Genomic DNA, 17,453 nt, shown 5'->3' on the forward strand with positions numbered 1-17,453 from the left:
ACGGGAGCTAGCATCCCCCTGGCAACTTACTTACTGTCGTAACACTCAGGCCTCCTGCCCTCCACCCTTGGAGGTAAGAGGCCTCCCAGGGGCCAAAAGGGAGTCAGCGAGGCAGTGGGGTGAGAGGGAACCACGGAGCATGTGGGAGTGGAGGAGGTGCCACTGCCCGGCTCTGAGGGGAGGCCTGGCCCGCCAGGAATCTGCCAACCCAGAGAGTGAGCGGGGTGGGTACTGGTTCCTGGCCGCGGAGCACAGTGAAGCCAGCTGCCTCGCTTCCAGGACACCCATCTGGGGCAGGGACTGCCAGGTCTGAAGGCCACCAGCTACCTTTAGCAGGCTGGAAAACCCACTCCCCGACCCAAACCCCAGAAACAGCACTGCCCTGTGAAGGCTGTCTGAATGGCCGCAGACATGCTTGCTCAACCTCTCTGGGCCTCAGTCTCCCCATCAGGAAAGGTGGGGCCAGGGCGATCCCTGGGCTCCAGGGCCACTTCCGGCTCAGAGGGCTCCATGACTCCAGGAGAAGACATGTACCTCCTCCCCGTGCCCCGCCCCCAGCTCCCCCAGGAACTTGTGGAATCCTAGAGGGACCAGCCAGATCCTTTCTACACAAAAAGCATGTCCCAACGAGAGCATGCATGAGTCAAGAGGAACTTCAGGCAGGAAGAAGGCAAGCTTCTGAGATTCAGTGGGGGACGGATGCTGCCTGGAGAACTCAGGAAGGGTCTTCACCAGCCAGTGCCCACCCATTTCCCTACTCAATGGAAGGCTAAGCAAGGGGAAATGCAGCGTATGGGATTATGGCTAGAGACCAGGAAGAATTTCCCAATGGGAAAGCCTACAAGGATGCTAGAAGGCCCTGGAATGTCCTTCCCAGGCAGTAAAACCTTTAAGTGGGATTTGCAGAGGTCCTACCCTCAAGGCAAGGGAGGAACAGATGACCCCTGGAGACCCTCTGGGGACAGCAAGCTGGAGTCCACAAGCAAAGCAGGGCCTCAGAGTCTCTGTACTCGGGTGCCCAGCCAACCTGACATTCCAAGTGGACAACGGTGTCATCTCAGGGTACAGCACAGCCAGGCCCAGCTCCAGCCTGGGGCCTGTACGCTGGTCCAACCAGGATCTCTGGATGTCTCTCAGGAGAGAGGCTGCAGAGGACTCCAGAAAAGCCCGAGAACACATCAAAATAGCCAAGGAAGGAAGGGCCAGGTGAGAGGGCTGCCAGCCAGGAGTGGAGCCGTCTGTCAGCACAGCAGAGATGCAAGAACACGGGGCTGGGATCCACAGACCTGGCTGTGAGTCCTAGGTTTTCCACCAACTTGCTGTGTAACCTTTAGCAAGTCACTACTCCTCTGAAAAGTGTGTGCTGGGGGAGAAATCAAACATCTCTAAGGACTCTTGCAAGTCTGATTTCACAGTCATTTGGCAAGCTGCCTAGGGATAGGAGTCTGCCTTTCCAGTCCACGCAGCATCATCCCCAGGGCCCAAGCATAGGGCCAAGCACAAGCACCCTAAAAATGAGGGATGGATGGGTGGATGGATGGGTGAATGAGTGAATAGATGGATGGATGGATGGATGGATGGATGAATGATCAAGCGGAGTAATTCCTGAAAAAGAAGAGCAGAAGGTCCTAGGTGTCCCCTGGGATGATTCCTTACACTTGCCCTCAAGGGCTCCCTGGAATCACCTTTCCATGACTATAGACCTTCCAGCGTCCAGCCCCCTTCTCTAACTTGTGCTCACACCCACACACACATTCTTAAATATGCAACACATGCTCCAAGCACCGTGACCCAACATCCTGAGAAGGGAAGCTATGGATCCCATCAGCTATCTGCTCCAGCCTTTCCCTGGGGCGCCTCAACCTCCTGAAGCACCCTCCCAAAGCTGGGTTTGAAATGAGACTGGACAGTAATGGAACCCCAGTGACGATCTTTTAAGACCCAAGTTCACATGCCAGCTCTGCCACTTTCTGGCCATGACAAGTAACAAGTCATTTCACCTGCCGAGACTGTGTCCTCATCTGTACAGTGGGCATTAACCACAGCTACCCTTCAAGAGTCTTGCGAGGTTCAAGAGTCTTGTGCAGTTCAAAACATCCGTGAAGTTTTGAACAGCAACAGGCACATGGGATGTGCTCGGGGAACGGCTAGAGGAGTATAATGGGGTTATGAGATCCTGGCTTCCTTCCTGGAGGAGGTGAGGGTGAGTGAAGCCTCCCAGAGTTTCTCTGCAATCCCTTCCACCTCATTTCCCACCTTGGGAGGGTGACATGCCTGGACTTAAAACCCAACAGAAGCTACAAAACAGCCTTTGTCTCAGAGGCGAAACCCTAAACCAGCTGCCTTGACATCAACTCTGGAAAAACAATGCCAGGACAGCCTTCAACGTCCATCACCTCTCTGCCAAGGTCTGGGAGCGGGTGCTTCACCCACAAAGCCTTGCAGCGATAGTCAGTGGGCTGGACAAGAACCCGGGAGCCATATTCCCATGGCCTTCAGGAATAAGAGCTGCCCCGGTGATCCCTGAGGTGTAAGATAGGACTTGAACTCCTGTATCTCAGCCCAAGGGCCAGGGCCAGGAACGTGCAGCCCATTCCTCAACCTGAAAGACTGAGCCTGGGAGTGTGGCCGGAATTATTCTGCAAGAGTCCACCAGATTCAGGTTCAAATCCCAGCTCTGCCCCGGCCTCACAGTGAGACCTCAGGCCAGGGATGGGTCCCAAGGCTGCCTCCGTATCCGCACAAGGATGCTGGGACTCAGGGGGCCCCTCCCCAGGGAGGCAGGGACACAGACAGACTCCCCATTCAAGACTGCTCTCCAGCAAGGCCACTGGAAGCCACAGGCTGCAGGTGACACACTGTGCTGGCCACAGCCTCGAATGCTAGGTCTTGCCCTACCAGTGATCCTGCGCTGACAGTCTGCTGGGGAGGACAGGGGATGTGACCTCCTCGTTGCCAGCCAAGCAGGCAGCTCTGCTGGGGAAAGGAAGTGCTCTGAACACAAAGGCCACTCTGCAGCTGGAACGGGGAGGGAAGAGGCAGTTCTCACTGTGTGGGGCCTTGGGGGCTGGTGAGGGCCAGGCTGGGACAGAAGGGACAGAGCAATAACAACTCAGGGGCCGGCACCCCACTTAGCCCTCGGCGTGCACCATCGCACTGAACCCTCTTTACTACCCGTGAGCTAAGGCTGTCATCCCCATTTTACAGACATTTTACAGATGTCATCCCCATTTTACACCCATCCCTGGGGTGGTGATGGGAACCCAGGCGATCTCACTCCAGGATCAGAGCTCCCACCCAAGTGAAGGCCCCGATCGCAGGCTGACAATGCAGCCGAGGAAGAGTGAACAAATAATTTCTTTTTAATTTCCCCATGGATGTATTATGCCTTAAGGCCCAGAAAGGAACAACCTACACGTTGGGGCTTCCCTGAACTCAGCATCAGGTTAATCGTGGCTCTGTCAGTAGCCTGGTGAGCTCTGACCCCAGTTTTCCCAACTTGAGTAAGTCCTGATGTTTTAAACATCAACACTTTCTTTAAAGGCAAGTCTCAAACCAGTTGCAATGTAATATCAAGACTTTCCATAGAAAACTGTGTACAGATCCAAACATACTATTTGTTAGGGCCCAGCCCCAGGCTGGGGACTCAAGAAACATGGTCTTTGTAAAGACTGGGGGATCAGCCTTTGTGGTTCACCCAACTCCTCACTGTGGGCAAAGTTCTCAGACCTCCAACTCCAGGGCTCACCCCAGAGAAAAGGGGATGGGAATGGCCCTCAGTGGGCCAGGCTCATCAACAACCCTCTGGGTCTCGTCATCCCATTTTATACAAGAGGAAACCAAGGCACAGAGAAATGCACAGCTGAGCACACGGCTGGCAGACAGGGACAGTAGGTCAGTCGGCCACTCAGTCAACACCCCAAGATGCCAACGCCAGGCCTATCTCAGGAAACTGCCTCTGGTTACGAGGAGACAAACCCAAGGTGACCTCAGGTGTCTCTTTTGTAGGCCAAGAGAGCCTCATCTGCAGCACTGAGGACCCGGATGTCTGGTCAAGGGGCACGGATCGGTCTGTGTGGGCTCCACTTTGACAGGCTCTGAGGCCTCTTCACTCTACGTTCTCTGGCCTCTGCAAGTTTTCCAAAGCCCTCCTTAAAGGACCAGCAGCCTCCAGAAGGATCCCTTAGCCCAAGGGTTTCAAAGGAACCCTGTTTAGGGGACCTGGGTTCTAGCCCCTACTGTGCTGTGTGACCTCAAGGGAGCTGCTCTCCTTCTCTGGGCCTCAGTTTTCTCATCTGTAAAATGGTCATGGGTATGTGGGTGGGGGTAGAGAGAAAAAGATAAAACACTGAGGGACGGACTCTCAGAAGGTCTTCTTCAAAAGACACCAGGCACATTTAGTCATCTGGGATGACAGGGGAACGACGTCTCCTAGAAGCAGGGGGATAGATTAAATGACCTCAGAGAGAGCCTCAAACCCTCTGGGCCCACCAGAGGGTATGAAGAAGGCACAGGTGTGAGGGAGAAGGGGCAGGTGGGGCAGTCAGGCGGGAGAGGTAAGGTGAGCAGCCTAGCCTCCCCAGCTCACTCCCCAACCGGTGTCTAATCACAGGCCTAGACCTTGATAGGGGCGGGGGAGGCTGAGGCCCCCATGACGGCTTTGACCTCTAACCTGGCAGCTATCCCTTTCACCAGGCAACCTCCCCTGTCACCCAAACTGATGTCAAGACCCCAGGCCCATAGTACAAGGGGTCTGCCTTGGACAGAGGTGGGGTCCTGACCCCAGGTCCTCCAAGTCCACAGCGGGTAGAAAGAGGCTCTCGGCCCCATACTCACAGACACACGCGCACACCCATGGGCTCACGCACGGGCTCACAACGCCCAGCAGCAAACAAAAAGCCCCCCACCAAGGCCTGGCATTGGGCGGGGGTGGAGGACAGAGACCCCTCACAGCCCTCCCCTGCCTCCAGCCATAGGGAACAGAGACCAAAACAAGAAAGAAGGGAAAGAGGGAAAGGAGAGAGGAGGAGAGACAGCAAAACAGAGCAAAGAGAGCCAAGAAGGCCATGAGGAGGGAGGCAGGCCAGAACGGTGGAGAAGAAAGAGCAGGCAGGCCAGGTTCTGGCTGTGTCCTGACTCCAGCCCGGGCCTGGGCTGTGCACCAGCATGGCAATCTCAGCTACAGGTCTTTGCACAAGCTGTTCTCTCTACCGGCAGCACCCTTCCCCCTTCTCTTCCACTCTTACTGGACCTTCAAAACACAACTCAGCTGATATCTCCTCCAGGAAGCCTTCCTTGACTGGCCCTAAGCTGGCTCAGCTGTCTTCCAGAATCCCTGGATTTCAGGCACTACAGGGTCCCACCAGGGTCCCGCCTAGTGCTCCAAGGCTCTCTCTCTGGTCCAGTGTTCTGACTTTGCAACAAGCTTTCCCCACATCTATTCCAGTCTCAGTCTCCACCCACACCCTGCCCCCGGATGGCCTTCTGCCCATTAACCACAGCAGGCGGGGACAAAACGGGGGCGCCAGTGGGCCCCGGGAAGATGTACCGACTCTGCCCAGAGAGAGGCCTGTCTGCTGGGGAATTTCACAAGGTCCACTTAGACCCAGCTCTTCCCCTCCCCCTAGACGGCAAACAGGTGGCAGCGAGCCAAGAAACTCCTTAAATAACCCAAGTAATAAAAATGCCAATTAAGAGGGTGGAAGGCAGTGTCTCCACTGTGGGGGCGTCTCTCCGTCGCGCAGCAGATGAGCAGGGGGCTGTGTGCACCTGCACATTCTGCAGTCAGAGCACGCAGGCCAGCGAGCGCTGAGCAAGCATCTCAGAGCCGCCCTGGAGACAGCCCCGACCCAGCACAGCCCAGGCCAGGGCCCCAGTGCCACCGGAGTGCCCCCTTGCTTCTCTCCCCAGGACCCCCAGCCTCACTGAGGAATCATCATGGCACATATACACACTACTACGTATAAAACAGATAACTAATGAGAACCTACTGTATAGCTCAGGGAACTCTACTCAAGGCTCTGTGGTGACCTAAATGGGAAGGAAATCCAAAAAAAGGGGATATATATGTGTACATATAGCTGATTCACTCTGCTGTACAGTAGCAACTAACACAACATTGTAAAGCCACTATACTCCAATAAAAATTAATTTAAAAATCATCACAGCAGCTGCCAGTGTCTGAGGGCCGTCACCTCAGTCCCTTTCTCATGCCACCCATGCAATATGTCTATCCATCCCCATGTTGCAGGTAAGGAAGCAACGACTCTCTCAAGGTCACGGAGCTGATAAGCAGTGGAAACACTCTTGGACTCCTCTCTTCCCAGCTTCCAAGTTCCACACAAACGCTCTGCTCCGAGCTGTTTAGTTCCAAAGGTTTTTGTCCTTTGACTTGGGATCTAGGGGAGATGTGATATAAAGGCAAGGGGAGGACAAGACCTTTCATGGAACTTCAAGTAGCCCCAGGTTGCATGAGAAGCTGGAGAAGAAACAGCAGTGTGGGTGTGGCCCAGGGTTTCCGATCACTTAGTCACCATGGGCACAGCACTCAACAGTTTATAAGATGCTTCCACAGGCATCACTTCGTTTAATCTTCCAAACGGCCTCATGAGGCCAGATTTATTACCCCCATTACACAGAAGGGAAAACTGAGGCTCAGAGCAGGAAAGCTGCTTGCAATGCACATGCCCCTTCCCGGGTACCACACAGGATAAAAGGTTGGATCTGGAGCCTGACTTCCTGGGTTCGAATCTTGGCTCGCCACTTCCTGTCTCGGCCTGGCTTCCCTCAATGTCTCTATGGCTCAGTTTCAGCATCTCTAAAATGGGCTAATGATAGTATCCAACTCATAGAGTTGTTATGAGGTCATATAAATTAAATATTTGTAAACTGCTTTGAATGGAGCCTGGCAAAGGGTACATGGTATATAAATATTTTTAAAATTAATTACTATTTATTGTGCCTCTGGTATGCATATGCACTATTTGGGCAGGTACTTGTCATGTGACATTGTCCCATTTGTCTGTGTCCCCAGACACCGAGCTCCTGAGAGCAGGGGCTGTGTCTGCTTCACCCCGGTGCCCAGCATGGGGCCTGGCACACGGTGGGTGCCCAGCCACTGTCCAGAGAACAGAACCTTGGTTTCTCAGACACCCACACCCAGCAACCTCATCTTCCCCAACAAGAGGCACAGAATGACTGTAACAAGTTCCCTATACCCTGGCAAAGTTCACAGCACCAACCGAAAGCAAAAGTCAGACCTGAGCCCAGCTTCCCTCTGGCCACCAGAATGTCCACTGCTCTCTCCTGCTCGTCATCAGGCAGTGAGCCCCTGACCACTGCCCTGGGAGTGCTCAGGCGCTGGGCATGAAAAGGAGCATTGAAACTTAGAGTCTGAGACCCACATCCAGTCCTGGCTTTGCTGTGTGACTTGGGGCAAGTTAACTTTCCTCTCTGAGCCTCGGTTTCCATCATGCAGGGTTTTCACAAGGTTTAAATCAGATCACATGGAAAGTGCCTGACAGGTAACGATTAGTGTTCCTAGCTCGCCATCCCTTCCCCCACCCTCACCCCCAGGTCTCCCAGCCTAGATTTGCCAACCCAGGAACTCCCCCTCCCCAGAGCTCAATCCTCAGAGATCAGGGGGGCTGGCCTGCCCTCTGTGGCGGCCCAGGAGGCTCATCTGCCTGCGTTGCCAGTGATTCACTGGCTTCACCAGAAGTACTCTAAAGTCACAGCAGGAAGTCTTCCCTGCATGGTGGCCGCCTCCTGTTCCGCCACCCGCCCCAGCAATATTGTGACAGGTGCCGGGGAGACCCACACCTCAGCCTGCCTCTCGTCTGCTTCCTCCACCCTGTGCCAGCATCACCAGCCTCCAGGCCGCATGAGACGAAGCCAGCCTGCGCCTCTGCCAGGCAGAGCACTGAACTTGGGGTCTGGAGACCCAGGCTGGACTCGCTGGGAGATCTGGGGCAGAGTTCTTCACCCTTCGGAAACTCTCATCTGTAAAATGAACAGAATCAATCCTACCTCTTGGAATTGCTCTAATAATTAAATCTCACTTATTTAAAGAATTCATCACAGAGCTTAGCACGTAGTAGGTACTCAATTAATGGTGGCTATGAACTCACTATGATTTATTTTATTATTTTTTTAATTTTTTAATTTAATTTTATTATTTATTTTTGGCTGTGTTGGGTCTTTCTTTGTTTCTGTGCATGGGCTTTCCCTAGTTACGGTGCACAGGCTTGTTATCACGGTGGCTTCTCTTGTTGTGGAGCACGGGCTCTAGGCTCGCAGGGCTTCAGTAGTTTTGGCAAGCAGGCTCAGTAGTTGTGGCACACGGCTTAGTTGCTCCGCGGCATGTGGGATCTTCCCGGACCAGGGATCGAACCCGTCTCCCCTGCACTGGCAGGCGGATTCTCAACCACTGCACCACCAGGGAAGCCCCTCAACTGATTCTTATAACAACACTGGGAAGCAGAACGCATAAGAAAACTCATCCCCATTTTACAGAGCAACACATCAAGGTGCAAGAGATTAAATGGCATGCACAGAATGCAGATCACTCCAATAGAGTTATAGAGACAACACTGTTCCTAGGGCACTGGGTGAGCCCATCTTCCCAGTGTCCCCACACCCAGGTGGGCAACACCCCAGGGAAGCCAGGACCACGACCTGGACTCCACAGGGCTCTAACTGGCCCCTCCTATACCCCAGGGGGCTCAGCCAGGCCACAGGCCCTCAAGGGAACGTGAGGCATTTGCCAGATTTAGTATTGGGTGACAACTACTCTTGTACCAAGAACTAGAGCAAGAAACTACATCCTGTCCAGGAAGCCAAGCATGGGTGCCCACTGGGGTTGGGAGGGCACTGCCCTGGCAGGCAGGCGGCAGCATCAGAAATATTCACCAGCCTCCCACCTGGCCTGGAATCTTCTAAGCACCAGTCCTGCCAAGAGGCTTCACAACCCCCAGATGCTGCCAGCAAGGTCATGGACTACCCTCTCCCCAGGTTCAAGCCCCGTTCTTGACTTCTGCCCAACTCACAAAGCCAGCACGGCTCCCCCCTTCTGCCCTGTGAAATCTGGCTGCGTAACTCTTGGAACTTCACCACCTACAACGTACTGTAGCTCTGTGAGCCCATTTACTGCTCTCACAATGTTGGGACACAGAGCTCAGCATCCCTGTTTTCCAGATGAGGAAACTGAGGCTCAGAGAGGCAAAGTGATAGCCCAGGCTCGTTCAGCTTCTAACTCCTGCACCGGCGGCCCAGCATGTGGCACCAGGAGACAGGTACTCATTCAAACTTGCTGAACTGATGAGTCAGGACTGGAGCGCGTGTCTCCTGACTCCAGGTCCAGACCCTGCCCTCCACAAGCTGTGAGTCCGCCGATGTGGAGTCCATGCGTGTCAGTTATTGTGTCAACCCAGCCTCACTGGGGCCTACCGGCACGCAGCAGCCGAGCACAGAGCGCCCCTCACTGCACAAATACTTGCTCAGCATGGACTCTGCCCAGGCCCTGGATGGGTTCTCTGTGTACACGGCGAAGAAGACAGACCCGGAGCCGGCCCCCACAGAGCTTACAGTCAGTGGAGGGGGCAGATACATCCCAGGCAATTACAATTCAGGGTGTACGGTCCTGTGATGGGGAGGCAGTGGGTGCTCAGGAATGCCCGATGCAAGAAAGTCAGGGGAGAGCAACATATCCTGACCCTGAGGTTACAATAGGACTGCCTCCTTCCCTGCCGTGGGCCTCCTGCCATCTAGGACCTGGGAAATAAACGGAGCACCAACCCGGTTGAATCTCATCAACGTGATCGAAAGCCAGGACTCCACATGCAAAGTCCGCAGCCTCCGGTATCACTGACACATGGCATGGTTCAAATCAATACCCTTGGAAGTCCATGCATCTCTTAGCAGCAAAGGATGTGTGAAAGTTCTGGGTCTACCCTTCCATGTCTTTCAAATACCGACATGTGTGGGGATGCAGCCACGGGCTTGGAGAGAGAGCCTGAGAGCGCGCTTGTGCGTGCGTGCGTGCGTGTGTGCGTATGCGTGTGTGTCTGTGTGTGTGTATGTAAGCTGGTGGGGCCCAGGGGCCTGTATCCGGTGGCCAAGGCAAAAGCCCCGCCTCAAATTCCTGGGAGAAGGAATCTTCAGTGTCAGCTGTATCCCTGCTTCCTGCTTCCTGTTTCCTTTTCTTTTCTGGGACCTCATTCCCCTCCTTCTAGCATGAGGCTCTGAAAAGCCCTCCCAAATTTGTTCCCAAAGAGTCTGCCAGCCTAACCCAAGAGACTTGGAATACTGAGGAGCTAAATGAAGGCGGGGTTGGGGTTGGGGGCGGGGGGCGGGGGGGGGGCGTGTTTCTTTTAAAGGAGGTTGGGAGAAAGGGCAGAGGGTGGCCAGAGATTCCCGGAGGCACCAATCAACCACTAAGAGTAGGAAGAACAGCCTCCTTAGATGCTGGACAAAGAAGTAGCCCTTTCTCCCTCTGCCCCCGGCACCATCTCTGGCGCCTTCCACAGGACAGAGAGCGACGACGGGTCCTGAAATGGATGTGTCAGTCCAGCGCTGCGCTGAGAAGTCCTTGTAAATGAAGGGAACAGATATTGCAGGGGCGGGGGGAGGGCTCTGGGATGGGGGACGTCCCGGGAGCTTCATGTGCCTTAACACATGAGCTTATTTACTCCTTTCCGATCCCTAGGGGAGTTATTCTCCCTCCTTTACAGAAAGCAGTGTCTCAGGCAGCTCAGAGAGGCCAAGCAATTGCCCATAGTCCCACAGAGAGTGGCAGAACCGGGATTCAATCCCTTTTTCCACCATCCCAGCCTGCCTCCCAGGAAAATCGGAAATAAAGAATCCGTATCAGCAGCTTCGGAAACAATGGAAGTGGCAGGGAACGGAGCCCTCTGACCAGCTTTCCGGGGCAGTCTTGTGGCTTTGGGGCACTTAGGGGCCAGCACCCACCTGCTCAAGGGCCTCCCAGCACATGACGGGAAAAGGCAAGGGACGCTCCAGCTGGCTCACCCACCAGCCCTTTTTGGAGCCCTCCATTCGGGCCCAGCCGCTTCCGGCTCATGATCAGAAATAGCTGTGACAAAAGTCCCGCCTATCCCTGAAAGTGGCTTTTAAAAAATGCTTAAAGGCAGACACATAAAAAGGTGGAGAGAATTCTGCCAAGCCCCAGTGGAAGGCAAATGATGCGGGCATCCCCTCAGGGCAGGGAAGAAAGCTCTCAACGGCAGACAGAAGTTCTGCCTGGCTCGGCTTTGTGGGTCAGCTCCCTCTGGGCCTCAGTTTCCCCAACTCTAAAATGAAAGTATTTAGCTGGATCAGCGATTTCTTGCTTTCTTTTCTTCTAAACTGTAAAACCCTGGTTTCCAATCGAATCTCCCTCAGAATACTAATCTGAGAATCATGAAAGTGGAGCTGCTGTGTTCGCTGTTGGCCGAATCCTAGGTGGTCAGCCCCCCCGACTGTCCCCAGAATCACCCTCTTCTAGACTCCAGGGCTCCAAAGAGTCCACTTGCAAACCACTAGGCTAAATGATCACTGTGGTCATCCTGGCTCTCAAACAAATCTCCAGGGAAAACTAAACCAAGACTTTCAGGCTGACTGGAGTCAGGGGCACAGACACTCAGCAACTCGCAAGGGGAGGCAACAAAACCAGCTGGTTCCAAACCACACAGGGCCTGAGGCAGGAGAGGGGGAGGCCCGGAACAGAGAAAGGCCACACTGTCATCTCAGGAGGCAGAAAGAGCAGCCCTGAACTGGGCCCCTCCAAATCACAGACCGAAATGTAGAGCGAGCTGGCAGGGATCACCTAAAGGAAACCTGTTGTGTATAGGTAGGGGACCTAAGGCTCAGAGAGGGCAGGAATTGGCCTGAAGTCACACAGCGCCTAATGGTAGAGCCAGACCTGGAGTCTGGGTCTCTAGGATGCCCATTTGTAAAACTCTCTGCCTGTCTAAAGTTTATCTAGTTTCAGCAGGAATCTCCCAGGGAAAGGCCCCCCAGCTTGCAAACTCAGAGCAGGGTATTTTGGTAGCACTGCATGGTGACAGGGTAGAGATGTTTGTTTTGGTTTTCAAATCAATGCTTGACAACCTTGTCGGCTACAGTTTCAGTGACCACATTTCCCTCATGGTAAAGAGCTCAGAGCTGATTGGACCAAAAGGAAACCAAAGCAGGAGTGATCGGGGCCAGGGCCCAGTCACCCCCAGGCCAGGGGCTCTGGTTTGGGTTGGTATTTCCAAAGCACGGATCCTGTAGCACTGACAGCACACAAGATGATGTGACGTAGCACACAGGTGACTTGTTAAATTTACATTTTATTGACTATATATGTGAATGGATATACAAAATGTAGTCTACCCATACAGTGGAATATCATTCAGCATTATAAAGGAATGTACGGCTGATATAAGCTATAGCATGGATGGACTGCACAAGCATCATCTAAGTGAAAGAAGCCAGACACAAAAGACTACATACCGTATGACTCCATGTATATGAAATGCCCAGGAAAGGCACATCTATAGAAATAGGAAGCATATCAGTGGTGCCTGGTCTGGGGTGGGAACAGGGATTCACTGCAAAAGGGCAGAAGTGTTGCAAGGGTTCTAGAACTGGATCGTGCTGACAGTTGCACAACTCAGTGGACTGGCTAAAAATCATTGAATTGTACACGTAAAATGGGAGAATTTTATGATATGTAAATTATACCCCATAAGGCTATATAAAATATTTTACGTAAGAAATAATATGGATGGTGGTACATGAATATGGCCACAGTTCATGGAGGTGGAACCCCAAAAGTCCCCAGCTTGGAGAACACTGAGCTACACAACCCAGGTTGCCCTTTGGAGACGCAGAATGAACATCTCCAAGGCTGCGAGTTCCTCCAGGTGGACCAGAGGAAACCCTGGAACCTTTCCTTTCCCGGCACAGGCTCCTTCTGTTGGCCACTGCTTGGGGCTCCATGCTAGACATCCTGGAACGATCTGAAGCCTTCAGTGGCCAAGAGCCCAGGTAAACACCTTGGTCTCATTCTCTTATGAACAGGAGATCAGAAGTGCGCAGGGAGTTCAAACTCAGATTTACATATTGTCAAGGCTGGGAAGACCCTTTGAGATCATCTAACCCAGTGGTTCTTAAGCTTTTCAAAAGGCTGATCATACGCCTGCCCTCTTCCCAAAAGAAAATTCTTATGATAAACCCAAATACAGAAACAAGTAAAAACAGAATGTTACTTGTATAAATTTATATTGTAGGCTCAATGATATAACAGTTACCTACTCTAAATTCAATCCATGAGGTTGATGAGGCTATTTTGATCCATTAACATTTAGAACTGGGATTATGGATGACAGGTCCACCTTCGCTTTAATTCTATCTCTGGTTTTGGCTACAGAGTATTAAGAAAATCCTGACTCACACAGATTAGTAGCTACAAACGGGACCAGCTTTAAGCAGTTTGCTTTGTAATCTCAGAGTACTCTTCTGACAAAGAGAAGGCAGGGGAAGGCTCTAACTTGAGGCCAAGTACTAACAAATCAATGTTAAGTAGACTTCCATGAGTTAACAGTAAGAACTTAAAAGTGACTGAGCACACTTTTATGACCATTTTAACATTTTTAAAATATTAACTTTTATTTAATATTCAAGGAACTGCCTAAGGTATCTCTGAGGCAGCCAGGGGCTTCAGGGACAGTTCTAGACCACCCTCCTCTCGCTTTTACAGATAGGGAAACTGAGGCTCAAAGACGGGAGTAAACTTGCTTTGAAAAAATCCAACTTGAGCCCTGAATCAACTTCAGAAAAGATGCGTCTCCCCAGTTCACAAAAAAAAGAAAAAAAATGGGGAAAGAGAAGGTACACACTCACCCCAGAAGGGCGGGAAGAGAGACACCCACACTCCACCTGTCTCAGCAGCGCCCATGTCACTCCAGGCCAGTGCCAGAAGCTGACATCACACCCCACACCCTGGGTGCAACTTGAACAGGGCATTGCTCAATGCCGACCCATCTCCCTCTAAGACTGGGCACAGTTTTTCATCTCCTTAGTAGCCAGATCCCCAAAGCACACACACAATAAAACAAACACAGCGCAAGCCTGGGGCATGACGACACAATCAACAGTGGCAGACAGAAGGGCCCATCCCTCCAAGTTTCACCATCAAGACCAAGCGCCTGTTTCTCTGCCCCACCCCGAGGAAGCTGCCCAGCAGGGGCAGAGAGGTGGCCTCTGCATGGCGAGGCGCCAGGCCATTCTCAAGTCCTCAGGAGAAACAACCAGCCCAGAAGAGTAGCTTGCTCCCCGCAGGGTCCAAGACCTACCTCCAGGAAGCCAGGCCCTGCATGAGAGACCTGAGACTCCAGGCAACTGCTCCCTGACAGCTTGACAGAGCCAATCATCTTTAATAATGTCAAGTTGATTACTGTATACCTTCCAAAAAGCACCACCAGCCTACCTACCCCTTGGGCAACTGTGGATGGATTTTATTATTCCCATTTCTCTGATAAGTAAACAGGCTTCCGAGTGGTTCCGTGACCACGTGGTTCAGCCAGTGGTTCTCACAGGCAGCTAATGGAGCTGGAACTTGAATCCCGCCCAGTGGCCAGCCTGCCAGTAGAGGAAAAGGAAGGAGACCCATGCCCAGCTCTCTGTGCTCATGTGAGCACTAGGACTCGAGGAATGGAGGAAAGAAGCTTCTCAGTGCATCCTCCAAGCCCTGAAGTTCAGAGCCACAGCTCCCAAGGCAGAGCTGCCCATGCCTGGGATGGCAGAGGGCCCTGCCCCTATCCAGGCCTGAGATGCTCCAGACAGACCCCTCTACTCTTATCAGAAGGCCGATTTGACAATACTGTCAGCCAGGCTGCAGGCAGGAAGCAATGTCAGTTTCCCAGCTAGGGAATCTGGGCTGGGCAGGAAGGTGCCAGCCAGTTCAGCAGGCAGTCTGTGCCATAGTCCAGCAGAGACAGTGGTCTGGGTCCATTCGGTGCCCAGTCTTCCAGCCTAAGGTTATCTCCTTCTGTGGGCCTTTAGGGCTGAGTTTGTTGGGGTCCAAAAAACCATGAGAATTGGGGGTGGGGAGAAGAGAGGTGAAGGTAGCTGTTTCTAAAAGCTCGTGGCCAGTCTGATGTAGGTCTGGTTATCCAGCCCAGCCAGCTGGACCTTACAGAGCTGGAGCAAGACAGCAGACCCTGGCCTCAGTGGACAGATCCGACCATTCTTAAACACATGACTTTTTAATTCAAGGAACAAGAAGCCAGTGGATTACTTAAGAGTTATTTCTTTTCATCCATTGACAGAGGAGAGCCCACCTCCTACATCCTTGGGAAAATACCTAAGCTGGAAGACAGACTAGCCAGGTAGTAGTTCACATCCTGGCTTCACCACCTATTAGCCAAGCCATCTTAGGCAAGTCACTTGCATCTCTGTGCCTCGGTTCTCTCATCTACAAAATGAGGATAAGAATGCCCCACACTTTGCGTTGCCATGAGGATTAGATGAGATCACGGAAAACACCAATGGTCACTATGTCACCTAGAAAACAATGTGCCTGGTCCAGTGACGGAGCGGAGGTGTCCCCCACCATAGTTAGCACCCGCTCCCATTCTTGGAACTAGATAACTGAGTTTTCCAAGCGTGTGTAGGGCGTTCTGCAAATACAGCTTCCAGCCCACCTGCCAGGACCAGCTGCCGCCCCCGGCCCCTCCCGAACGCACACATTCCTTGGCCGCGGAGACAGGGAAGACCCCCCCGGCCGGGAGTGCGGGGGCAGGAGCGGGGCCCCACTCACCTCCGCTTGTACTCGTCGCGCTCGCGCTTCACCTTGGCCAGCACGTTGTAGAGCGCGCGGATCTCGGGCGTGATGGTGTCGATCTGCACGCCCACGCCGTCGGGGTGCACCCACGACACGCCAGGGCCCTGCACGGTCTCCACGCCGCCGCCGCCCGTGCGCCGCACCTGCGTGTAGCTCCAGATGGTCCCGGGCAGGCGGCCGTAGTGCTGCGGCTGCGAGCCGCCGCCGGGGGGCAGGCCGCCCAGAGCCGCGGCGTTGGCGTTGGCTCCGGCCGCCGCGCCGCTGCCGTGCCCGCCGCCGGGCGCGGGTGGCTGCAGCAGTTCGGGCCCGGTCTGCACGGCCTGCTCGCGGGAGAAGGTCTTGTAGCGCAGCCTCCGCTCGCGCTCGCTCTGCTGCTGCTCCAGCTGCTTCTCCAGCAGCCGGTTGCGCCGCTCCAGCTCGTGCACTTTGGCCAGGAAGCAGCGGAAGCGCACGTTGAGCCCCTTCAGTAGGTGGATGTTGGAGCCCAGGTCGTCCCGCAGCGCCGCCGTCACCGGCGATGGCCCTGGCCCGGCCCCGCCGCCGCCACCCGCGCCAGGGCAGGTCCCCCCGGAGCCGCTCGGCGGGCAGCCGGAGGCCAAGGCCATCTCCCCGAATATCAGCGAGTTCACCATGCGCCGGCTACGCGGCTCAGGGACCCGAGCCCGCGGCTCCAAGTGCGGCTCCAGCTCCGGGCAGGGATCCCGGCGCGGCCGGGCCAGGGAGGGCGCAGGATCCAGCGCGACCTGCCGGTCGGTTCCAGATGCGCGCCAGATGCGGCCTCCGCAGAGACAGCGAGCCGGACCGCCCCCGGATGTGGGCGCCGAGGCGAGGGACTGGACTTCGGTCGTGGTGGAGGCCGCGGCGGCTTGCGCGAGGTATCGAGGATCGCTGGTACCGGCGCCGGGGCTGTCAGAGACGCTGTGGAGGCTCCGCGGTATTAGCGCGCAGAAGACTCTCAGCCTGCACTGCCCCTCTGCGGCGGGCCCCGCCCACTGCAGACACAGGCCCCGCTCCCAAGCTCGCCCCGCCCACCCCGCCCTCCTCTGCGGCGCTCCCAAAGCTGGAGGCAGGGTCCCCGAGGCCCGCAGCGCCGGGCCCCGCCTACGGCCCCGTGGCTCCTCCCATTCCCGGGCTCCACCGTTTTCTCGGCTCGGTGGACTTGCTGTCTGCAGCTTTGGCTCCGCCCAGCTCCGGGCTGGACCACTCCCTCCCCTGCGCCGGGTCCAGCCCTCCAGCCGGGCTCGGATTCTTTGCCCGGGGACACAGACCGCAGAGCTGCACCAGGCACGCGGTTAGGTGGAACCGCCGCAGAGCCAGCCCGGCCTCTTAAAGGGACAAGCAGCCACGGCAGCGCTCGTTTCCCCCTTTAGGAAGTCCCCTCCCCCACGTCCTCTGTCAAGGAGACCCCGCTTCTCTTCCACCCCACCCCAACTCCCCGGCCCCAGATTACCACGAGGTGAGGGAGACCTCGGCCTGGAAGAGCCGGGGGACCAGAGCCTCCGAAGGTGTATCCGCACCCCACCCCCACTCCAGCCTGGGGCGGCCTAGTTCGACCTTCCCAAGATAAGGCAGCGTTTCCAGCGGCAGGTCCCCCACGCGGTGGACCCGGGAGCGCTCCTCTACC

The 17,453-nt window shown here is 54.7% G+C and overlaps 1 protein-coding gene across 1 annotated transcript in view; it reads right to left on the bottom strand.

Moving 5' to 3' along the window:
• Positions 1-16,576, bottom strand: part of IFFO2 (intermediate filament family orphan 2) — a gene marked incomplete at its 3' end in the record, with an annotated part of 44,567 nt that extends 27,991 nt beyond the window's left edge. The window contains exon 1 of the mRNA XM_079936095.1: positions 15,806-16,576. Coding sequence (XP_079792221.1) covers positions 15,806-16,461 — 656 coding nt within the window. The 5' untranslated portion in view covers positions 16,462-16,576. The remainder of the gene's footprint in view (positions 1-15,805) is intronic.
• Between the last annotated feature and the right edge of the window lie 877 nt (positions 16,577-17,453).

Source organism: Stenella coeruleoalba (assembly GCF_951394435.1).
Source record: "Stenella coeruleoalba genome assembly, chromosome: 1".
NCBI classification, from domain to species: Eukaryota; Metazoa; Chordata; class Mammalia; order Artiodactyla; family Delphinidae; genus Stenella; species Stenella coeruleoalba.